At 42.1% G+C, this 22,929-nt stretch overlaps 1 protein-coding gene across 1 annotated transcript in view; it reads right to left on the minus strand.

Annotated features, from left to right (window-relative positions):
* BAIAP2L2 (BAR/IMD domain containing adaptor protein 2 like 2) overlaps positions 1-22,929 on the minus strand; it is a 91,678-nt gene that overhangs the window by 18,723 nt on the left and 50,026 nt on the right. Inside the window, exons 9-12 of the mRNA XM_030190047.1 lie at positions 17,096-17,243; positions 16,046-16,253; positions 10,578-10,649; positions 9,846-10,056 (exon numbers count right to left, since the gene is read on the minus strand). Coding sequence (XP_030045907.1) covers positions 9,846-10,056; positions 10,578-10,649; positions 16,046-16,253; positions 17,096-17,243 — 639 coding nt within the window. The remainder of the gene's footprint in view (positions 1-9,845; positions 10,057-10,577; positions 10,650-16,045; positions 16,254-17,095; positions 17,244-22,929) is intronic.

Consider the following 22,929-nt stretch of genomic DNA (forward strand, 5'->3'; position numbering starts at 1 on the left):
TGGTGTGATAGTGGGGCAGGGTGGGTTATGGATGGAGTTGTGCATTGAGGTGTTAAGCGCAGGAGTCTTAAGAGTGCACTACATCAAGGTTTTCCCCACTTTACTGCGCTATCTGCGAACAGTGTAGCATATGGTAAACAACATTTCAGTGCTGTAGAGGACACGCTGGGCACACCCACAGCCACTGCTGTGCAGCCTTTGCGTTAATGGCATGTTAACTTTTGCTGTTTAAAGTACAGGAAATGCAAGAACATATCATACTTAAGAAAAAGAGAAATTATAGGGCCCTTTCACTAAATATCTGCCTGATCCTCTTTATCTTCATCCTCTTTCTGTTTCATCATACTCTATGCTCTTGTCTTTCCCACTCCAGTTTCTCTCTCTCTTTCCAGCCACCTTAACTCCTTCCTCTCACTTCCCTCTCCAGGTTCCCCCGGTGTTTCTGCTCATGAATTGAAGGTATCACTTCAAGGAAGACTTCAAGCTACAATTTTCTCTTAAGGTATGAGAAAAGGCTTTCCCTTTTCCTCCCTTCCCAAACACCCCCTCCTGTTTTTTCTTTTTTGTTGTTGAATGCTCAGCACTGGCATCACTGATTAACTTGCACATCCGGCTGCATATACAGAGATCCTACTGTTAGCAGAAAGAGCTGTCATTCTGCAGCCACCAGAACTCCGGCTTGGGGGTCATAGAGGACAGAATGGTACTAAAGGGACCCTGCAGGTGGACAGAAGAAGAGACAGAGTGAGGGGGGTGTGGAGCTCCATGCAAGAACACACACTTTTGCCTTCTGAGCACTCACCTTGCATTACACATACCCCTGGATTCTATAAACGGCGACTAAAATTGCATACGCAAATCAGTGTACATAGCCGATTTGCACACACAATTTAATTGCTTAACAAGCCAATCAGCACCAATAATTGGCTGCTAGCAACCAATTATTGGCATTAATTGGCCTTAATTCTGATTTATGCATAAATCATATCATATATAACAATCTGCATGCAAATCCTAACGCGCATAAATTTTGGTGAGCATTCCAAAATTTTACAAGCGTAAATGCAGAATTCAGCTGAACTGCACCTAATTTAGGTGTCAGCATTCATACCTACTTTTAGCAGGCGTAATTGCCAGCATCTAAAGTTAGGCTCAGTTTATGCCCTAAGTGCTATTCTATAAAGCATGCATACCCTTTATAGAATAGTGCTGAGCATGTGAAATTTCTGGCACCGATATTTAGGCACCACTTATAGAACTTACTCCATAACAACCACTCAGATTCTTCAATTAACCCTTCCTCACTTTGAAAACATAAGCGATTAGAGTTCTCTGACAAATATTAGCTAAGGTGAAATTCAAAATTCTGAAATCAAGCTTTTGGGGTAGGCTTATTATAAGCTGCTGAATATGTAGCACTGACAATATTAAACACTTAGAAAATGTTGGGTTTGATCCTATTTCTCCTTTTTATCCCTTCATAGTCTCTTATAATACAATTATATAGTGCAACGTCTGTGCTCTAGCAAGCTTAAAATGGATTAACAGCAACCATCCAAGACAACACATGGTTTCCAGTGCCTGTGGGCCCATGCTCATCTTCCACACAAAAAGATAATGCCTTATTACCGTAAAGTCTTGATGTGGTGCACTTTGAAACTCATGCATCTGTGTGGAGGGCAAAAGGGGACAGTGGGAACAAAAATTTTTCAGCAACAGTTTTCAAAACTCAAGTGGGAAAGTGATGCTTCCTCACTGTTTGGGTGCCAAAAGCAAACAGGCCACCTCTCTAGTAAATCTAATTCCTGGGCTGTGAACTCAGGCCGGATGTGCATGACAATGGATTTTTTAATGGTTTCAGCACTGGGTGCCACTGTTATAGCCTTCTAGCTCCTCCTCTATTTGAGGATAACAGAAGTAAAGTCTGAAAATGCTCAGAGCAACTTAGTCTAGAAAGGCCTTGCCAGTCCAATATTCAGTACAGGTGGCCCAAGGGATTTTTTTTTAACACTGGTTCTGGCATTTAAAAAAAAAACATGTATATTCAGCACTGCTATGAAGATAAATTTATAAAGTCTTTTTCACGAGTATATATCAGTATATGTGCATAAAAGGCCTCATAAGATTAGGGATATAAGTACATACGATGACGAGAAGCCATATACTTTTATGCAAGCCGGCAGTAGGCATGTTCTGGGGCAGAGTCTGGACAGTCACAAGTTGCATGCACACTGCCAGATTCTATATATCAAGTTGAGATTTCCGTGTAGAAATTGAAGCGTATTCCATAATGATGCGCACAGCTTAATTAGTTAATAAGGCAATCAGTGCTGATAATTGGATGTTCACATGTAATTATCAGCACTAATTGGCATTAATTAGCATTTACGCACACAATGGTCTAAGCGTATTCTGGAATGTGATGCGCTTAAATTCTAAGTCGCATGACCATGGCTATGGAATAGGCGGGTCATGGGCATTTCTAAAAGTTATGCACGTGGTATAGAATACACCCGGTCCACACCTAATTTAGGCATCAGGAATTATACCAAGTTTTACTTGGCGCAACTGCCCGTGACTAAATTTAGTCATGCAGATGGGATGCTTGGCGTATTCTACAATCCACATGGAAATTTAGGCATACTTTATTGAATACGCCTTGGTGAATTTATTTTCCACACGGATTTTTCAGGCGCCACATAATAATATCTAGTCTACAGTTTATAAAATATGCCTGAACAGTTATGTTCATTAAAATTTACTATACCGCCCTTTCTGGGAAAACAGGTCAGGGCAGTTTAGAATAAAAAAACTAAATAAATAACATAAAAACTGGGAACAGAAAGGAAATCCATTAAGGATAGGAAAGAATCAAACAAACAAGAACAAATACACCTTTATTAAAACCAGATTAAATGTCAGTGGCTTCAGTTGAGCCGTAGTTTGTAATATTTTATAAAGACACAGATGTCTACGTGTCTTTATGAAAGAGGCTTGAATGGACAAGCTTTTTGGCCTGCTCACACAAAAGACCCATTATAAAATTACTCACAATACATATAGTCAGCAGTGATAAACATACATAATTGCTATTGACCACCACTAACTATAAGAGCAGCAGCGATAATCAGCATCTAGGCGTATAGTTGAGTGATTTGATTTAGCAAAGCCTTTTTGCTGGCCTAAATTAAACCTTTAAGCTATATGGATAGTGGCTGAATACTGCTGCTATCAGTACAAATAAGTAAAAGGCCCTCGATCCATCCCAGCTCCGCTGCAGCACTAACCCCTAGATTCTATATAGAGCGAATTAAGTTGCTTGTGCAAATCCACGTAATTTAAGCATCAGCATTTACACCAAGTTTTACTTGGCATAACTGCCTGTGACTAAATTTAGTCACGTGGATGGCCACTCAGCATGTTCAATAAACTGCGTGGAAATTTAGGCTTATTCTATAAAGTACAACTTTGACACAATGGAGGAAGCTAATGATTGGACTGTTGATGGAGAGGCAGGACATTGAACATCTCAACTGTGCTCCGGGGAAACATTTTTGCATTACCTGACAACCCTTTCGGTCTTCTATGTCCCATGTTGCCCCTAGTCAAGAGCTGTGTTTTTCGGTTTATTTATATATATATATATATATATATATATATATATATATATATATATATATATATATATATATATATATATATATATATATTAGTACTAGCACTTCTTTTCTACATGACAGTTACTGTAGCCCATGCTCACTAAAGTCGTAACTTCTGCTTAATTTGAGGTTTGGTATTGCTCACAACTAAGTGGACTCACCTGCAGCCTAGTGACTAAATGTGCTAAAGGACATTACAATGCTTACTTACTAACACATGCCAGTGCATCCATTTGTATTATGTACAACTGCATCTTTCAGGTGTGTTATAAGGATACAGTCACATTAGAAGCATAGTAGCTCATCCAGTCTGCCCATCCTCAGCATCCACTATCTCCTCCTCTCCCTAAGAAATCCCACATTAATGCCAATCCCATGAGATGTGTAAGTAGAAGACCAAAGAGCATGCCTGGCCATATCTTTCCTACTCTTATACAACTTATTTGTGCTATTAAAAATTGTATTTCTTGTTCTTTACTATCCTTGTATGCTCTGAAAATAACATCCTGTTTTTCACCTGCTTTTTAATATGTCCTGGCTTAGGCTGTATCCCTGTTCTTATCAGTTCCAGATAAATTCACCTCCCTCCTCTCTCTATAACCCAGTCACTGTTGCAACAGTCTCTGACAGAGGGCTATGGGTGCATCTTGAACTGCACCTGTAGGTGTCGCCAGTATGCAATGGCCATCAGTGCTGCCTCTACATTATCCCCAAACCCTGTCTAGCCTAATGTACAGAAGCAAAATCCCAAAATCAAATTTAGTTTTCCATTTCTGTGCAGCAGAGACGTCAATTACTCTGAATGCTAGTACTACAAGGAGGCTGTTTTCCTCTTACTTTTCTGTTGAATCTGCAAAAATTCCCTAGCAGCAACATTATCTAGAATGGGGGTAATTCTATAACAGTGTTGCCTTTGTGGTGCCTATTCTATAAGGGAACATACAGTGGTGGAAATAAGTATTTGATCCCTTGCTGATTTTGTAAGTTTGCCCACTGACAAAGACATGAGCAGCCCATAATTGAAGGGTAGGTTATTGGTAACAGTGAGAGATAGCACATCACAAATTAAATCCGGAAAATCACATTGTGGAAAGTATATGAATTTATTTGCATTCTGCAGAGGGAAATAAGTATTTAATCCCTCTGGCAAACAAGACCTAATACTTGGTGGCAAAACCCTTGTTGGCAAGCACAGCGGTCAGACGTCTTCTGTAGTTGATGATGAGGTTTGCACACATGTCAGGAGGAATTTTGGTCCACTCCTCTTTGCAGATCATCTCTAAATCATTAAGAGTTCTGGGCTGTCGCTTGGCAACTCGCAGCTTCAGCTCCCTCCATAAGTTTTCAATGGGATTAAGGTCTGGTGACTGGCTAGGCCACTCCATGACCCTAATGTGCTTCTTCCTGAGCCACTCCTTTGTTGCCTTGGCTGTATGTTTTGGGTCATTGTCGTGCTGGAAGCCCCAGCCACGACCCATTTTTAAGGCCCTGGCGGAGGGAAGGAGGTTGTCACTCAGAATTGTACGGTACATGGCCCCATCCATTCTCCCATTGATGCGGTGAAGTAGTCCTGTGCCCTTAGCAGAGAAACACCCCCAAAACATAACATTTCCACCTCCATGCTTGACAGTGGGGACGGTGTTCTTTGGGTCATAGGCAGCATTTCTCTTCCTCCAAACACGGCGAGTTGAGTTCATGCCAAAGAGCTCAATTTTTGTCTCATCTGACCACAGCACCTTCTCCCAATCACTCTCGGCATCATCCAGGTGTTCACTGGCAAACTTCAGACGGGCCGTCACATGTGCCTTCCGGAGCAGGGGGACCTTGCGGGCACTGCAGGATTGCAATCCGTTATGTCGTAATGTGTTACCAATGGTTTTCGTGGTGACAGTGGTCCCAGCTGCCTTGAGATCATTGACAAGTTCCCCCCTTGTAGTTGTAGGCTGATTTCTAACCTTCCTCATGATCAAGGATACCCCACGAGGTGAGATTTTGCGTGGAGCCCCAGATCTTTGTCGATTGACAGTCATTTTGTACTTCTTCCATTTTCTTACTATGGCACCAACAGTTGTCTCCTTCTCGCCCAGTGTCTTACTGATGGTTTTGTAGCCCATTCCAGCCTTGTGCAGGTGTATGATCTTGTCCCTGACATCCTTAGACAGCTCCTTGCTCTTGGCCATTTTGTAGAGGTTAGAGTCTGACTGATTCACTGAGTCTGTGGACAGGTGTCTTTCATACAGGTGACCATTGCCGACAGCTGTCTGTCATGCAGGTAACGAGTTGATTTGGAGCATCTACCTGGTCTGTAGGGGCCAGATCTCTTACTGGTTGGTGGGGGATCAAATACTTATTTCCCTCTGCAGAATGCAAATAAATTCATATACTTTCCACAATGTGATTTTCCGGATTTAATTTGTGATGTGCTATCTCTCACTGTTACCAATAACCTACCCTTCAATTATGGGCTGCTCATGTCTTTGTCAGTGGGCAAACTTACAAAATCAGCAAGGGATCAAATACTTATTTCCACCAATGTAGGTATCTTCTTTCCATTATAGGATAACAGGTGAAATACATGCGAATAGAATGTTGGGTGTTATTAGGAAGGGTATGGAGTCCAGGTGTGCGGATGTTATAATGCCGTTGTATCGCTCCATGGTGCGACCGCACCTGGAGTATTGTGTTCAGTACTGGTCTCCGTATCTCAAAAAAGATATAGTAGAATTGGAAAAGGTACAGCGAAGGGCGACGAAAATGATAGTGGGGATGGGACGACTTTCCTATGAAGAGAGGCTGAGAAGGCTAGGGCTTTTCAGCTTGGAGAAGAGACGGCTGAGGGGAGATATGATAGAAGTGTATAAAATAATGAGTGGAATGGATCGGGTGGATGTGAAGCGACTGTTCACGCTATCCAAAAATACTAGGACTAGAGGGCATGAGTTGAAGCTACAGTGTGGTAAATTTAAAACGAATCGGAGAAAATTTTTCTTCACCCAACGTGTAATTAGACTCTGGAATTCATTGCCGGAGAACGTGGTACGGGCGGTTAGCTTGACGGAGTTTAAAAAGGGGTTAGATAGATTCCTAAAGGACAAGTCCATAGACCGCTATTAAATGGACTGGAAAAATTCCTCATTTTTAGGTATAACTTGTCTGGAATGTTTTTACGTTTGGGGAGCGTGCCAGGTGCCCTTGACCTGGATTGGCCACTGTCGGTGACAGGATGCTGGGCTAGATGGACCTTTGGTCTTTCCCAGTATGGCACTACTTATGTACTTATGTACTTATGCCCATAAATTAGACATAAGCACTTACGCCAGCTACAGAGCTAGAATAAGTGCTCGTACCTAAATACTGGACATACGTGCATAACTTATAGTTTTCTACAAGTTATGTGTATTTTATAGTTTTCCACAAGTTATGCGTATAAGTGTGAATCCCACCCACACCCCACCCAAACTCTGCAGATTAATCACATTAACTACTACAATTCACGCATTAATTTTCTGCATGATTAAACAGCTGGGGCCGGTGCCACACCCCCAACCTCTCCCCCAACCTGCCTCCCCCCCCCAACAGTTTTACAGTTCTCTCTCTCCCCTCTCTCCTTCCCCTCCAGCAATTTTGTAAACTTGCCTAGGCTGTGGGCAGCATCTGCAATGCAAGCAGACTTTCTCCGTCTGCCCTGAGAGCCTTCTTGCAGTGGAATCCCATCTCCTCTGATGCAATTTACTGTTTCCAAGAGGGTGGGACACAGCTGCAGGAAGGCTCTTGGGTCCAATGGAGGAAGCCTGCTTGCACTGCAGATGCTGCTTGTGACCCAGGTAAGTTTACAAAATGGCTGAAGGGAAAGGGAAGGGAGAGAGAGAACTGCCAGATGGGGGGCAGAGATTAAAAAGGTACAGTTAACTCAAGTTGTTTTTTTTTAATTGTGAGATTATGTTATTCCTGGTTAAACATTTTAATTGTCCTCAACCCTAGTATTACAGAATAGCACATAAATGGAATTTTGGCATGTATGCACAGATGTGCATATATAAGTATATATATATGAAATCATTCTAAATACCTATCCAGCTTATTTTCGAAGGAGATCACCGGCCATCTTCCGACACAAATCGGGAGATAGCCGGCGATCTCCTGAACCCGGCCAAATCAGTATAATCGAAAACCGATTTTGGCCGTTGCCAACTGCTTTCCGTCGCAGAGCCGGCCAAACTTCAAGGGGACGTGTCGGTAGGGTAGCGAAGGCGAGACAGGGGCATGCTCACGAGATGGCCGGCTTCGCCCGATAATGGAAAAAAGAAAGCCGGCCCTGACAAGCATTTCACCGGCTTCACTTGGTCCCTTTTTTTTCAGGACCAAGCTTCAAAAAGGTGCTCCAACTGACCAAATGGCCACCGAAGGGAATTTGGATATCACCTCCCCTTACTCCCCCAGTGGTCACCAACCTCCTCCCACCCAAAAAAAAACAATAAACATTTGCCAGCCTCGAATGTCATACCCAGCTCCCTGACAGTAGTATGCAGGTCCCTGGAGCAGTATTTAGTGGGTGCAGTGCACTTCAGGCAGGTGGACCCAGGCCCATCCCCCCCTACCTGTTACACTTGTGGTGGTAAATGTTGAGCCCTCCAAAAAAAAACAAAACCCACTGTACCCACATGTAGGTGCCCCCCTTCATCCATAAGGGCTATGGTAGTGGTGTACAGTTGTGGGGAGTGGGTTTTGGGGGGCTCAGCACCCAAGGTAAGGGAGCTATGCACCTGGGAGCTATTTTTAAAGTCCACTGTAGTGCCCCCTAGGGTGCCCGTTTGGTGTCCTGGCATGTCAGGGGGACCAGTGCACTACAAATGCTGGCTCCTCCCATGACCAAATGCCTTGGATTTGGCCGGGTTTGAGATCACCGGCATTAGTTTCCATTATCGGCAAAAACCGAAGCCAGCCATCTATGACATTTGCCCGGCCCCAACCGTATTATCGAAACAAAAGATGGCCGTCCATCTTTTTCGATAATACGGTTCAGGACTGCTCTTTGCGTCGCCAGGCAAATAGATGGCCGGCCATCTATTTGGCCGGCGCCGTTCGATTATGCCCCTCGTGCACGTGTGCAGTCAATGCATAGATGTTAGAACCTACGTTTTAGCATGGGGGATGGGTAAGGTGTGTAATTCTATAATTGCCAAAGTATCTTTTTCCTTATTTTGGCATGTGGATTATAAGTCTTTTCCCCCAATGTTCAAAACCATTTAACCAGCCTTCTGGAACCTGGCTGGTTAAATAACGCTTAACCAACTATCTGGCGATATTCAGCGGGAGATAGCCAGCTGTCTCCCGCTGAATATCACCTGTTAATGGCTATCAGATAGCTGGTTATATCACCCAATATAACTGGGTCACAGTCAATTTTCAGTGTGAGGTTGGCAGCCATATTTGGCCACCAAAACAGCACAGATATCTTTGGCCAGATTAAACATAACTGGCCAGCGCTGAATATTGGCTTGGCCAGTTATGTTTAAACTAGCCAGAAATAAATCAGATATTCAACGGCAGTCACCAGAAACAGCCCAGCATTGAATATCCAGGCTCAGTTCTGACCGCGGGAGGAGGCCCGGCTACCTCCCTTGGTCTGAATATCGGCTTCTTTGTCTTTACAGATATGGAAGATAGTTATTATTAGTTCGTAGTATGTCATAGTAGCATGAAAGGGAATAAAAAGAAGAAAAAAGCGAGATAATATGATAACCAGGACCAGTAGCAAGTACAGAAGGAACTTAGAATGTAAACATACAAAATATCTCTGAAAAGACAAAAGAGAAGAACATTGTGGTAAAAGTGAAGTTGTCCTTCCTGTTCATTTTTAAGTGCCTGATTTCCATGGAAACGCTTAACTATTGTATGATGCTGAAAACTGTTACAGGTTCATGGTTATTATTATTATAATGCATGCGACAAACACAGATGAAAACAATCCTCCACACTGTCAAGCCAACGGAAAAAGACACAGCGAAGGAGACAGAAAAGATGATGGCAAAAAACTTCTACTGAACTCTACAAAGTTCACAGCATAAGTTTAATTCCTATTATTATTATAAACCAGACCCCTCTTCACAATTAGAACTGTTGTAAAATTCAGCTTGCAAAGTGTTTCTCTGGAGCCTTAGTGAAAACTAAGCTTAAAATAGTCACCTGAGCCCTGGCACTTGGCAAAGGAGGTGCTGCAGGTGCTGTGCTGGCCACACTGCTGCACCGGCTGTTCACATTGGACACAGTGGAGGCCCGGGAGGACATTCTGCTAGGTGGGGAGACTGCAGCACTGCTCTGGTAATCAGCTTCTAGAAAATCATCGGAGCTGTCCAAGAGGTCTCCTGTGCTGTGAGTACTGCGAAGTGCAAAAGACCTGAAGGAGAAAAAGCAACTCAGACCAAAACGAGGAAAAGGACATTTTTAATAAAAACACAGAGCAGAGCATGATGGAAAATAAAGACACGAGGAGACTCTGATTTGAAGAGTGAACACAGTGAAGCAGTGGTGTAGGCAGGACTGCTTTTTTTGGCAGGGCCTAAGATTAACATGGAGGGGCACAAGGTAGTGCAGATGTTGACACCACATCCAGTTTTCTTCTCATTGGCCCATGCTACCTGCCACTGACTGGGTGCGCCTGACTCCAAAGCAGTGTTGCCACAGTCCACCCAGACCCACCTGGGATAGAAGCAAATAACCTTACAGTGATAAAAAAAAAATCTCTGTAAAAACAATGCCCTCCAGTGTCCTGGGGGTGGTAAATCTGTGCTTTCAAATCACATTCACTTTCAATTTACTATTTGAAAGCACTTTCTTACACCTTTTTTTTTTTTCTTTTTAAACTACTGCAAAGTAAGAGAAAGACAAAGATAGATGAAAAAAGAGGGATCATATTACCGTACTGATTGTTCTTCTAGATCTCTCTCATCTTCCAAGGATTTCACATATGCCTCTGGAAACCACCCTGTCCTACAGCAGACAGACAGAATGAGATGAGGAGGAAAGATGGAGACTTGCAGAGAAAGGTAACCTCTTCTAAGTGTTTAGCTCAGTACAAGGGGACTGTGTGGCGGACTGTAATCCCTAGATAAGAGAGCGCTGGACCTCAGCAACGCTGCTAGGTTTAAACTGCAGTATTAAATAAAGGACACTTGTGAAACAAAAGAAGAGAGCGATTTATGAACGCCTCTCTTCTCTAAACCAGAAATAGGTTTTGTCAATCTTTTGACATGATTGACCGTCCTCCACATCTGAATTTCTAGTTCAGCCCTAACCTCACACCCTTTCATTTATGATGAGGGTTGAGAAGACAAGGCACTTTGGGTCTTCAGCTGCAGTACTCAGATAAGACCATCTCTCTCCTCTCTATAATGCAGTCATTGTAACAACAATCTCTGATAGGGGGCCATAGATCATGACTCCCTACCAAACCTAATATAGGTGCACCTTAAATTCTAACTGTAGGTGTCACTAGTATACAGCAACTGTCAACGCTGCCTCCACACTATCCCCAGACCCTGCCTAATCTAAGCTTGAAAAGCTGAGACATAAAATCAAATTCAGGTTTCCAAATAGCAGAGCACAGCACTGAGCTGGCAAAGCTTTGCAAAAGTGAGTGAGACCAACCTCGATCAACATCTTGTTTAATTAATCCAAACGTTACTCAGATTTAACAGAACAATGGGGACAATATACACTGAGGTGATGGCACCTGATGGAGGGATTGTAGTCAACTAGACACTTTTGCCCATATCTGGTGGGAATGTCAAGAGTATTGGCAGATGGTTATACAATTGGTGCGTGATGTTTAACAAGTCTCAATACCTATGACAATGTATATTTTGCTGTTGAATGGGACTCCCCAAAAACTGATGTAGAAGGCCAGACACTTGTGAATTTAATAGCCACAACAGCTTGGATCTGCCTGGCATCTTATAGGAAATGACCTGTGCTTCCATCCCAAGATCAACTTTTGACCAAATTGGACTGACTATGTTGTGTTAATGATGAAATTGACAACTTTGAAGCATGGTAGCTTGGGGACCTTTCGGAGGGTTTAGGGCCTGTACATAATTTGGCAAGGCCTACCAACCTCATGTACTGTCTTTGTTGGGGGTGTTTTTTAATTTTTTCCCACAGATTGTTTTGGAGGGATGACATTTTTTTTAACTTCTGGGTACTTATGCTTAGGGGAGTGGGGGGAAGGGTTGGTGCATTCTTTTTTTAATGGAAGTTTTCTTATATAACAGGGAAGGTTTCACCGGGGTGCTTCCGATTGTATGGCACTTGTCACTGTATTATGTATTGTTGTATCTCTTTTGGTGCAGCTAATCAAGTTTTATATGCTATAATATATATATAAAAAAAAATTTCAGTGTGGTTTAAGTAGCAATCATGCTGAGTGGGCAGTTCCTGGATTTTCAGTGGCATTTAATAACAGTCCTACCTTTGCCTGATTAGATATGCAGGTGTTGAATGATGTTCAGTGTCAGTACCAGCATAACTTCCAGGTCCACCGATGATCCAGATATTCATTGGTGGTGTCTGGACATGGTCCAGCACTGAAAATCAGCCTAATTTTTTTGTTTTTTTTTGTTACATTTGTACCCCGCACTTTCCCACTGATGGCAGGCTCAATGCGGCGGGCAATGGAGGGTTAAGTGACTTGCCCAGAGTCACAAGGAGCTGCCTGTGCCGGGAATCGAACTCAGTTCCTCAGTTCCCCAGGACCAAAGTCCACCACCCTAACCACTAGGCCACTCCTCCACTGATCACCATAAGCTCAATATTGACCCAAATAATATGAAGTGGTATATCTATGGATCTAGCATAAATGATGACCAGTCCACTGCTAAACTTCTTCCTCTGCTGGATTATGGACTATTACATCCAGTTGACAAATTCTCTTGGCTCAAACCCTCGATGTCTCTTTGCCACACTGAACTCTCTCCTCAAAGTGCCTTCACCTCCAACCCCCCCTTCACTTTCCCCCCAGACTCTGGCTGAGTTCTTTCATGATAAGGTTCACAAGATTAAACTTGAATTCTCAATCAGGTCACCTCCACCTCTCCTTCCCTTAGTCCATTCTCTCAACCCTCCAACCCCTGCCTCCTTTTCTTCCTTTTCTGAAATCACTGAAGAGGAAACTACACATCTTATTTCCTCCTCAAAACTAACTACCTGTTCCTCTGATCCTTTTCCCACCCATCTACTTAACACTATCTCTCCTACTGTCATCCCTTTTATCTGTCATATCCTCAATCTTTCACTGTCCACTGCGACTGTTCCTGATGCCTTCAAACATGCCGTAGTCACACCACTCCTTAAAAAAAACCTTCATTGGACCCTACCTGTCCTTCCAACTATCGCCCCATCTCCCTCCTCCCTTTCCTATCCAAGATACTTGAATGTGCTGTTCACCATCGTTGCCTTTTCTTTCATCTCAAGCTATTCTTGATCCACTTCAATCTGGCTTTCGCCTCCTTCATTCAACTGAAACAGCGCTTGCTAAAGTCTCCAATGATCTGTTCCTGGCCAGATCCAAAGGTCTCTAGTCTATCCTCATCCTTCTCGATCTATCTGTTGCTTTTGACACTGTTGATCACAGCCTACTCCTTGATACGCTGTCCTCACTTGGATTTCAGGGCTCTGTTCTTTTCTGGTTTTCTGCTTATCTCTCCCAGCATACCTTTAGTGTATACTCTAGTGGATCCTCCTCTACTTCTATCCCACTGTCAGTTGGTGTACCTCAGGGATCTGTATTGGGACCTCTTCTTTTCTCCATCTATACTTCTTCCCTTGGTACTCTGATCTCATCCCATGGTTTTCAGTATCATCTTTACACTGATGACTCCCAGATCTACCTCTCCACAACAGAAATCTCAGCCGAAACACAGGCCAAAGTATCAGCCTGCCTGTCTGACATTGCTGCCTGGATGTCTCAGCGCCATCTGAAACTAAACATGACCAAGACTGAGCTTCTTATCTTTACCCCTAAACCAACCTCTCCTCCTCCCCCATTCTCTATTTCCGTGGATAACACTCTCATTCTTCCTGTCTCATTAGCTCGTAACCTTGGGGTCATCTTCGACTCCTCCCTCTCCTTCTCTGCACATATTCAGCAGACTGCTAAAACTGTCAGTTTTTTCTCTATATCATCACCAAAATTCGCCCTTTCCTTACTGATCACACTACCAGAACCCTCATCCACAGTCTTATCACCTCTAGCTTAGACTATTGCAACTTGCTTCTCACAGGTCTCCCACTTAGCCATCTCTCTCCTCTTCAATCTGTTCAAAATTCTGCTGAGGGACTAATATTTTGCCAGTGTCACTTCACTGGCTTCCTATCCATTTCTGCATGCAGTTCAAACTCCTCTTATTGACCTACAAGTGCATTCACTCTGCAGCTCCTCAGTACCTCTCCACTCTCATCTCTCCCTACATTCCTCCCCGGGAACTCCGTTCACTGGGTAAATCTCTCTTATCTGCACTCTTCTCCTCCACCACTAACTCCAGACTCCGTTCCTTTTATCTTGCTGCACCATATGCCTGGAATAGACTTCCTGAGCTGGTACGTCAAGCTCCATCTCTGGCTGTCTTCAAATCTAAGCTAAAAGCCCACCTTTTTGATGCTACTTTTAACTCCTAACCCTTATTCACTTGTTCAGTAGTAGTAGTAATTATGGGATGTGAGCACTTATGGGATGCTATGCCTGGAGATCCTACAGATGTATACAGCAGAAGCAGAGAAAGAAGCCTGGCTGCCCTAGAAGATTGAGAAGTGGGGTGGGAGCTCCAACATTAAAAACTAAATAAAAATTCAGAGGGAAGAAATACACAAAGCATTTTTTACAGGAACAGTAACATTTTAACAATCTTATTGCCTATTTCCAGAAGACATTGCTATTTTCATGTGCTTATGAACTGGCTTCAGTTTTCCATTCAGGCAAATTAGAACATAAGCATTGCCATACTGGAAGAGATCAAAGATCCATCAAGTTCAGAATTCTGTTTCCAACAGTGGCCAATCCAGGTCACAAGTACCTGGCAAGATCCCAAAAGGTAAAACAGATTTTATATTGCTTATCCTAGGAGTAAGCACTGGGACGCGATTTGAAAGCGCAAAACCCCTCAGTGAAAAACTACACTGGCTCCCAATCAAAGAACGCATTGCTTTCAAAATCTGCACTCTGGTTCACAAAATTATTGACGGTGAAGCCCCGGGATACATGACAGACCTGATCGACCTACCAACTAGAAACACATCCGAATCAACACGAACGTACCTAAATCTGCACTATCCAAGCTGCAAAGGACTCAAATACAAATCAACTTACACATCCAGTTTCTCCTACATAAGCACACAACTGTGGAACGTATTACCAAAAGTCTTGAAAACTACGTACGACCACCTAAACTTCTGGAAAAAAACTAAAAACTAACCTGTTTAAAAAGGCATACCCTACCAATCCAACATAAATGCCTGATCTCTGCAACACAACAAAACTAAAGTACGTAATGGACATAACACAACTCTTCTGTTGTACGATTCCCTAATGTGGTTGTGCCACATTAACTTTATCTTACCACAATATCACTTTGTATTTGATTACACCGGAGTCTGCAAACACCTCTCTACAAATAGGTGGGAAAATGTGGGATACAAATGTAACAAATAAATAAAATTTCTCAAGTCCATTTTAATAATTTATTTATTTATTTATTTGCTGCATTTGTATCCCACATTATCCCATCTATTTGCAGGCTCAATGTGACTTACATTATGTCGCAATGGCGATCATTATTAACAGAATGGGTAGTTCAGTAAAATTGTTACAATTAAGGTATGAAGAGTAACAGGAAATAAAATTAGGGTAAATAAATAGATAATACATAACATAACATATAATGGCTTATGGACTTTTCTTGTAGACGTTTGTCCAAACCTTTTTAAACCCTGCTAAGCTAACTGCTTTTACCATATTCTCTGGCACCCAATTTCAAAGTTTAATTGTATGTTGAGTGAATCCAGTGCTGGTTTTACTCTCTAGTATGTCTGTACTTTCACTCATGCTTTTCTCAGAGGAACCAAGCAGTGGTTGTACAGTCAGCCCTGAACTGTTGCAACCAGCCAGTAACTATCCCCCCCCCCCCTTTTACATCATCACACCAGCAAGCTGCCAGTGCGGTAATGCCAACACGGCCCATTCACTTTGAATGGGCCGTGTCGGTATTACTGCACAGCTTTCTATAAGGGGGCCTATATTTATTAAGCTCCTCTTCTCAAATAATTCTTTCAAAGTTCCTTTTACACGTCTCTATTTTTTGTCTCCCTCAGCTCCTTCCCTTCCTCAGTCTACTTACTCATTCTGTCCCTCCAGTCTGCCGTAGAGCCACCCATTCCGGGCCTCAGGTACCAGGACAGTAATAATATCCCCCTTTCCAAACCTCAGCATAGTCTGGTTACCACTGTTAGAGTGCGATGCGATAGCCTGGACCTTCAGACCTCCTGTTACGCTGGAAACATCACCAAAGGAGCTAGACCGTGAGCGAAGACCGCTAATTAAAGAGCCTGGCGGAGAAAGGAAACAGAGACAGGAAGTTGTTTTAAACTGTAGCTCACCATGAAAAGGTTTTTACCTGAGTTGATGGAAGATTATTATTTGCAAAATAAATAAGCTTCCCTTCATAACAACATCTCAGGATTTCTGCTGATACTCCAACTCTACACATAGACTCCAAAGCGTGGTCTGGGAGGGACTGTTCTGTCCTCTGACAGCCTTTCCCTGATTGTAATGTGGCTCTGGGGTGAGTGTGACACTTTTTCTGTCATTCTCACTGCAGAGCCACGTGAGCGATGTATTGTGGGAGGTGTAGTTATTAGGCAATGTGACTTCACTAGCCTGTCTGTATAGAACTGTTATATGATTGGTTATGCTGCTGCTAGTTGGCAGGCTCTGTTCCCATTGGTGGGTTTCCCCCCTGCTCACTGGGTCAGAGTGTGCCCTTTTCTGTTTCCCTCTAGTTATAAGGTAGGCTCCATTTTGTGTACAGTACAGAACCCTCTCCTGTGTTACCCTCTGTTAAAGTACTTAGTTTTTACCTTGTATATATCTTGCTGAAAAAGATATTGTACACCATTCAACCAGCTCTGAGCTAATGTTGTTCTCAGTACCACGGAGACTCTTTGCCATTGGGGCAGAACCTCTTATCTACAGCTAACTGTGAGTAAACATTGTGTTATTCAAATAAAGGACTTTCAGAGAGATAGAGTCTTCAGGTGTGAACTGGTGTACCGAGGTTATACGTTAGGATATAAGATTTAGACGCTACAAGTCTTAGAGGCCTGCACAGGGACTACGCTGCCCATCACCTTTCAGCCCAAATATCCCAGCTTCCATAATCTGCTCTTACCACTTGATGGACTTCTCTGAAGGGGCCTTCTGCCCAGCTCAGATTGAAGAGACGTTCTCATCTCAGCTTGCTCCCTTTCTACAGCCTGGAGGATGGAGTTTGAGCTGCGACTTATGGCTGGGTTGAAGTCACCTAGGGACCTCTGGGACTGTGAAGGAGAACAAAAGATGTGGCAAGAGATGGACACTGACATCCTACTCTTTGAATATTTAAAAAAAGAGAAAAATGAAACTAATTAGGAAAATGCAAAAGGAGGGGGTGAGTAGAAGAACAATTACCCCAAATGGAACTAAATTATGATTTCCAAAACAGAAGTCAGAGGATGGAGGACAATTTAGCCCAGTGGTTCTCAACCCAGTCTGCGGGACACATCCAGTCAAGGAAGCAACAAGGCAGATGATCTGCTAGGTCCAAGATGGCAAAATAATAAATGGCATATCAAAACAGGAAATCTCGTCTTCATGCACTTTATTAGCTACACCCAATGATACATAAGTGCCTAACACTGGCCATGTTTCACCCATAAAGGCTACTTCAGGGGCATAAAACAACTGATAAAACTAAAGCAAATATTAAGATGAATCATGAAAAACACATCAATAAAATCAATCACAATCTACAAATAAATAAATAATAAAAACATATAAATAGTTATGTTAACACCTTCAAATAACGTAAAAGGGATGGGGAGATTTGATATATCACTTTTCTGTGACTACAATCAAAGAGGTTTACATATTATATACAGTATTTATTTTGTATCTGGGGCAAAAGAGGGTTAAGGAAGGAGCTGCAGTGGGAATCAAACCTAGTTCCCCAGGCTACATCTATATCTATCTATCTATCTATCTATCTATCTATCTATCTATCTATCTATCTATTGAGTTGTTTTTATCAGTTCTTTTATGCCCCTGAAATAGCCCTTACGGGCAAAACACAGCCACAGTGTTGGGCAATATGTATCATGGGGTGTAGCTAGTAAAGTACATGAAGACAAGATTTCCTGTTTTCATCTGTGGGACAAACCCAGACAGTCAGGTTTTCAGGATACTCATAATGAATATATGCGAGGTAGGTTTATTTATTTGTTACATTTGTACCCCACATTTTACCCACCTATTTGCAGGCTCAATGTGGCTTACATAGTACCATAAGGCGTTAGCCACCTCCGGTGATGAAACAAATACAAAGTAATGCATGCAAATTTATCTCGTGCATATTCAGTATGAACAACCTGAAAACCTGACTGGCTGAGTGTGATCAGAGGACTGGGTTGAGAACCTCTGATTTAGTCTAATGATCTACAATGTTCTTGCTACATATGCAAAAGACTAGGAAAAGAAATGGAGAAAAGCCATGTTTTAACAATTAACTTAAGCTTTCTATAAGAACTCTCAATATGTCTATCCTGTGAGAAAAGCCAAAAAGCTGAGTGCAGAGCTACATGTTGAGTCTAGATGCAATTTTAAAGGTTGTAGGATTACCATAAGTTTCATGTGTGAATGTCTCGAACAGCAAATAGGACAATAAAGAATTAGAAGGACACCTACATAAAGAGGAAATCTGATGTAGAAAGCTTGATAGGTCAGCATCAAGATTTTAATTTGATTCTGCTACACATGGAGAGTCAGCATTCTAGAGTGGGTGGGTGGGGGGGGGGGGGAAGGAAAATCATAAGATCTGAATGTTTGTCATTAAACAGCAATTTTATAGTAGAATTTTGAACTGTAAGCATTTTTGGTTTGTCCATTTGGCACAAGCTAACAGTGAATTACAGAGATCTAAATTGGTGCTTCTCAACCCAGTCCTTGAGGCACACGTTGTTTCACGCGCTCGAGGGCTCTGATCATGGGGCGGTAGCAAACGTCGGCGCAAGTATGGTGCTAGCAGCCTCTAGCGCTGGTGTTTGCTTTTGATCATCTGCCTGTAAGTCCCATCAGGATTTCAGGATATCCATAGTAAATATGCACGAGATAGATTTACATACCAATGAGGCAGTACATGCAAACCTCTCTCATGCATATTCATTGGTGATAATGCATACACAAAGTAGATCACCAAACAGATGGCTTAGACAGAGGTAAATTTCACCATAAACATCACTAAACACACAATAAATAAGATAAAAACAACTCATACAACATAGTAAAATCATAACTAAAAATAATAAATCATACATAAAAACAAGTGTACACCAATATGCATTAGTGTAATCACAAAATGTAAAATATTTGCATGCTTGTTTAATGCCACATTCATATTCAAAGCTTGACTCAACAATACAAGCAACTTTTTTATACAGTGTACATTAACAAAAAGAATGGAATACAATGAACACTATATGGAATTATTTTTGAGAATACAACAATCTATTTGGTGAAAAAACTCATTTGGAACACTGTTTGATGTTCAGAAATGCTTTTTGGTGGATTTTTAAAAAATTGGTTTTAAGTTCTTACCCAAATGGAACCTTTAACCTTATTTTTTTTACTTATGATTTTACTATATTTTATGAGTTGTTTTTATCTTATTATTTCTTTAGTGATGATTATTTTTATGTTCAACAGCTGCCCCTGACACAGACGTATAGGTGAAATGTGGCCATGTAGATCCCTGCCTCCCACTGTTCTCTATTCTTTGTGGATATCCTGAAAGCTGATGGGACTAGGTGTACCTCGAGGACTGATTTGAAAAGCACTGATCTAAACAAAAGTATTAAAGCATGAATCATCATATTCCCTGAGAGGAAGTGTAAATGTTTGCCTGTAAAATTTGTAAGTATGCACAGTCATTAAAGTATTTTATAACCAGCATTTGCAATTGCAAACTCTGCCTGTGTACCTACAGCTATGACTACCAGAAAAGTATGCACCCTCTTGACAAGGTATGTGCATTTATACCAGTTGGTATTTTATAAATGGCCTTTTGCACACATGTGGAACCACCTATGCATGAAGAAGATTTTAGAAATTATCCCCATACTGTGCACAACCTTATCCCCCCACCAGGGAAAGTAACGCAAAGAACAGCCAATCCTGATTTGAGACATCAAAGTTGGGATGTCCACGTTTAGGCAAGTATTTCAGAAAAGGGTCTGAAGACGTAGACCACTTTCCCAAATACATGTCTGCATGGCTATTCCGGTGGGGAGGTGGGGGGGGGGGGAATCTGGTGAGAGCAAACATTGAGATGTATTATTATTATTAGCATTTGTATAGCGCTACCAGACGCACACAGCGCTGAACACCTGACACAAAGAGACAGTCCCTGCTCAAAAGAGCTTACAATCTAAGTATTGGGGGAGGGAGGCAACATCTTAGTAAACTGGCCACACAGACATCCTAGCACAGCAATGGGGCACCCTAGTGGACACTGCAGTGGACTTCACATAAAAGGCCCCTGGTACAGATCTCACTGTTACACCCTTATATTGTATGGGGAGACCTCCAAAACCCACCAAAACCCTACTGTACACAACTACAATAGTCCTTATGCCTGCAGGTGTCACCTATATAGTACAGTAGAGTTTTGGTGGATTTTGTAGGGCTCACACATTCCACCACAAGTGTACCAGTTAGAGTGGGATGTGGGCCTGGGTCTTCTTCTCTACAGTCCACTTCACCAGCCACTAGGTTACTCCAGGGACCTACTTGCTGCTCTAATAAGATTGGCCATGAGATCTGAAGCTGTCAAAGAGGCTGATATGTACAATTTCTTCACATTCCTGGAGAGTAGAAGGGGGTTAGTACCACTGAGGGAGTAAGGGGGGGGGGGTCATGCCTTAATCCCTCCATTGGTCATTTAGGGCATGTTTTTGTGACTTAGGCGTGATTGAAACAGACAGAAGTGAAGTCAGGTTGAGATGTTGGGGGGAGTGGAAAGTGGACTGCACAGGCGTGTGTAGGTACAATAGGACTGGTGAGACCTCGTAAAAAATAGGCGCTGTCATTGTCAGAAGTCCGTTTGGGGGAGCAGTTGCTACCCTGGTGACCCACCTTGCTACGTCACTGGAAACAGGTTTAGACCAAAATTCCTAATTTTTAGCCCTGAATGTTTTTGCTTTGTTTCATTATGATAAAAGTATATCCAAGGTTTGAGAATGCCCAGATCCCACCTCCAATAAGCCCCCTTGTGATTTGCACACACTGCAGAGAAAAATGTCTCATCTATTTTCAAAAAACGTCCAAATGCCACTTTATGCTCTTTTTGAGACATTTTTCTCTTTTGAAAATGAGCCCATAAGGCACTAGGATTCTCAACAAGGTCAATTCGTATTTGTTAGCTGAAAAATGTCGACTTCCTCCTCCTCCTTTGAGTCCTAGACCAAGTTGCCTTTTTTTTGTATTTTATTAGTTGCCTTTCCAAATCTATGTTCAAGGTGAGTTGCAAACTGATACATGTTACTGCCTTGTCCAAGTGGACTTGGAATTCTGCCATTGAAAGTGCTCTGGATTTTGTAGTTCGGCTCAGTTTCTTCCACTGGAGACAAGCCTTGAAATTATTCCAAGGTACAGAAGGCAAATTGATTATTACAACAAGCTGAAAAAAGGCATTAGCATAAACAAGGCCATCTAGCAGTCACCAGGTATGTAGGAACAGATATCAGGCTTGTAAATCCAAAATATGTCATCCTAAAAGGGACTATTTTTCATCTCTGATGAAATCACAAATCAATCACATTCATAAATTATTTACTATTGTGTCTAAATTTATGGGTTCTGCATTCTCCCTCTGATACAATTAACTCAATTTACAGTGGAAATGTTTACTGCCTATTTTAGTAAGAGTTTCAGACATCAGGGTTTCACTATTGAGTTCCACAGGTGACAATATTACCCTCTTTGGCTCAGTTGAGTTTGGAATGAACGAGAATATATTTATGTACTATAAGCAAGAGCTCTTTTTCAGTTTTTAATACTGTTTCCTCAATCTTGGAGAATAGCTCCTCAAAACCATATGGGATCCAGTCGAGACAAACTATGATATACTCAGGGATAATTTCCCCAACACCTCCCTTCCCAGAACAATCCTATAAAAATGCATAAGTAAATAAAAATTCAATATTTATATAAATAATGAAGGCAATTTCCAAAACTATTTACCTGGGTAGATGGGTAATAGTATATGCTAACGGTTCTTGGAGATTGTGTGACTGTCAGGGTCTATAGTTTTCCTCTGGATGTAGCTGCTAGTTACCACTCCACAGAATACACTATCCTAAGCAATTGCCTAGTCTGCCTACTGGTTAAATCAGACCTGATCCCTGCAGTGCATGTACTCCTGCTATTGTCCATATTACTGCAGGTAGGTTGGGGATAAAACCAGTACTGGCAGGAGAGAGAGACAGGGAATAGGGAAGACTGGCAGAAGCTGAAAGAGGGAAAATGGAGGTCGGGGGCTGGAGTAGTAAGACAGGAAAAGAACTGAACAGTAAGGGAAATGAGGAAAACTAATAACTGTGATGAAACCTAAGAACAGAAAGTTGTGGGAATAAGGGAAAGGGGGTGATAGAAGAGAGGGTGGGGATAAAGAAAGTGGGAGTTAGTGGGCTGGGATGGCTGAGGAAAAGAGAGAGATGGGTCTTAGACCATCTGTGGCAATGACTTCCAGAACTGGTGACAGAGATCAAAGGTGGCAACTAGAAAAGACCCTACCAACCCATACTTTAATATGTGGCCTGCTTTTAGAGTCCAGATTTGGAAAAGGTCAGTTAATTAAATCTAAAATCCAAATCCAAAACCTTATCCCCAGTAACAAATTTGAAAAGGTATTTAAAAAATAATTTGATAAGAAACACAGAAACATAAATCATCATTTACAAAGTTTCAGCTGTT

This window comes from Microcaecilia unicolor, chromosome 1, assembly GCF_901765095.1.
Source record: "Microcaecilia unicolor chromosome 1, aMicUni1.1, whole genome shotgun sequence".
NCBI lineage: Eukaryota > Metazoa > Chordata > Amphibia > Gymnophiona > Siphonopidae > Microcaecilia > Microcaecilia unicolor.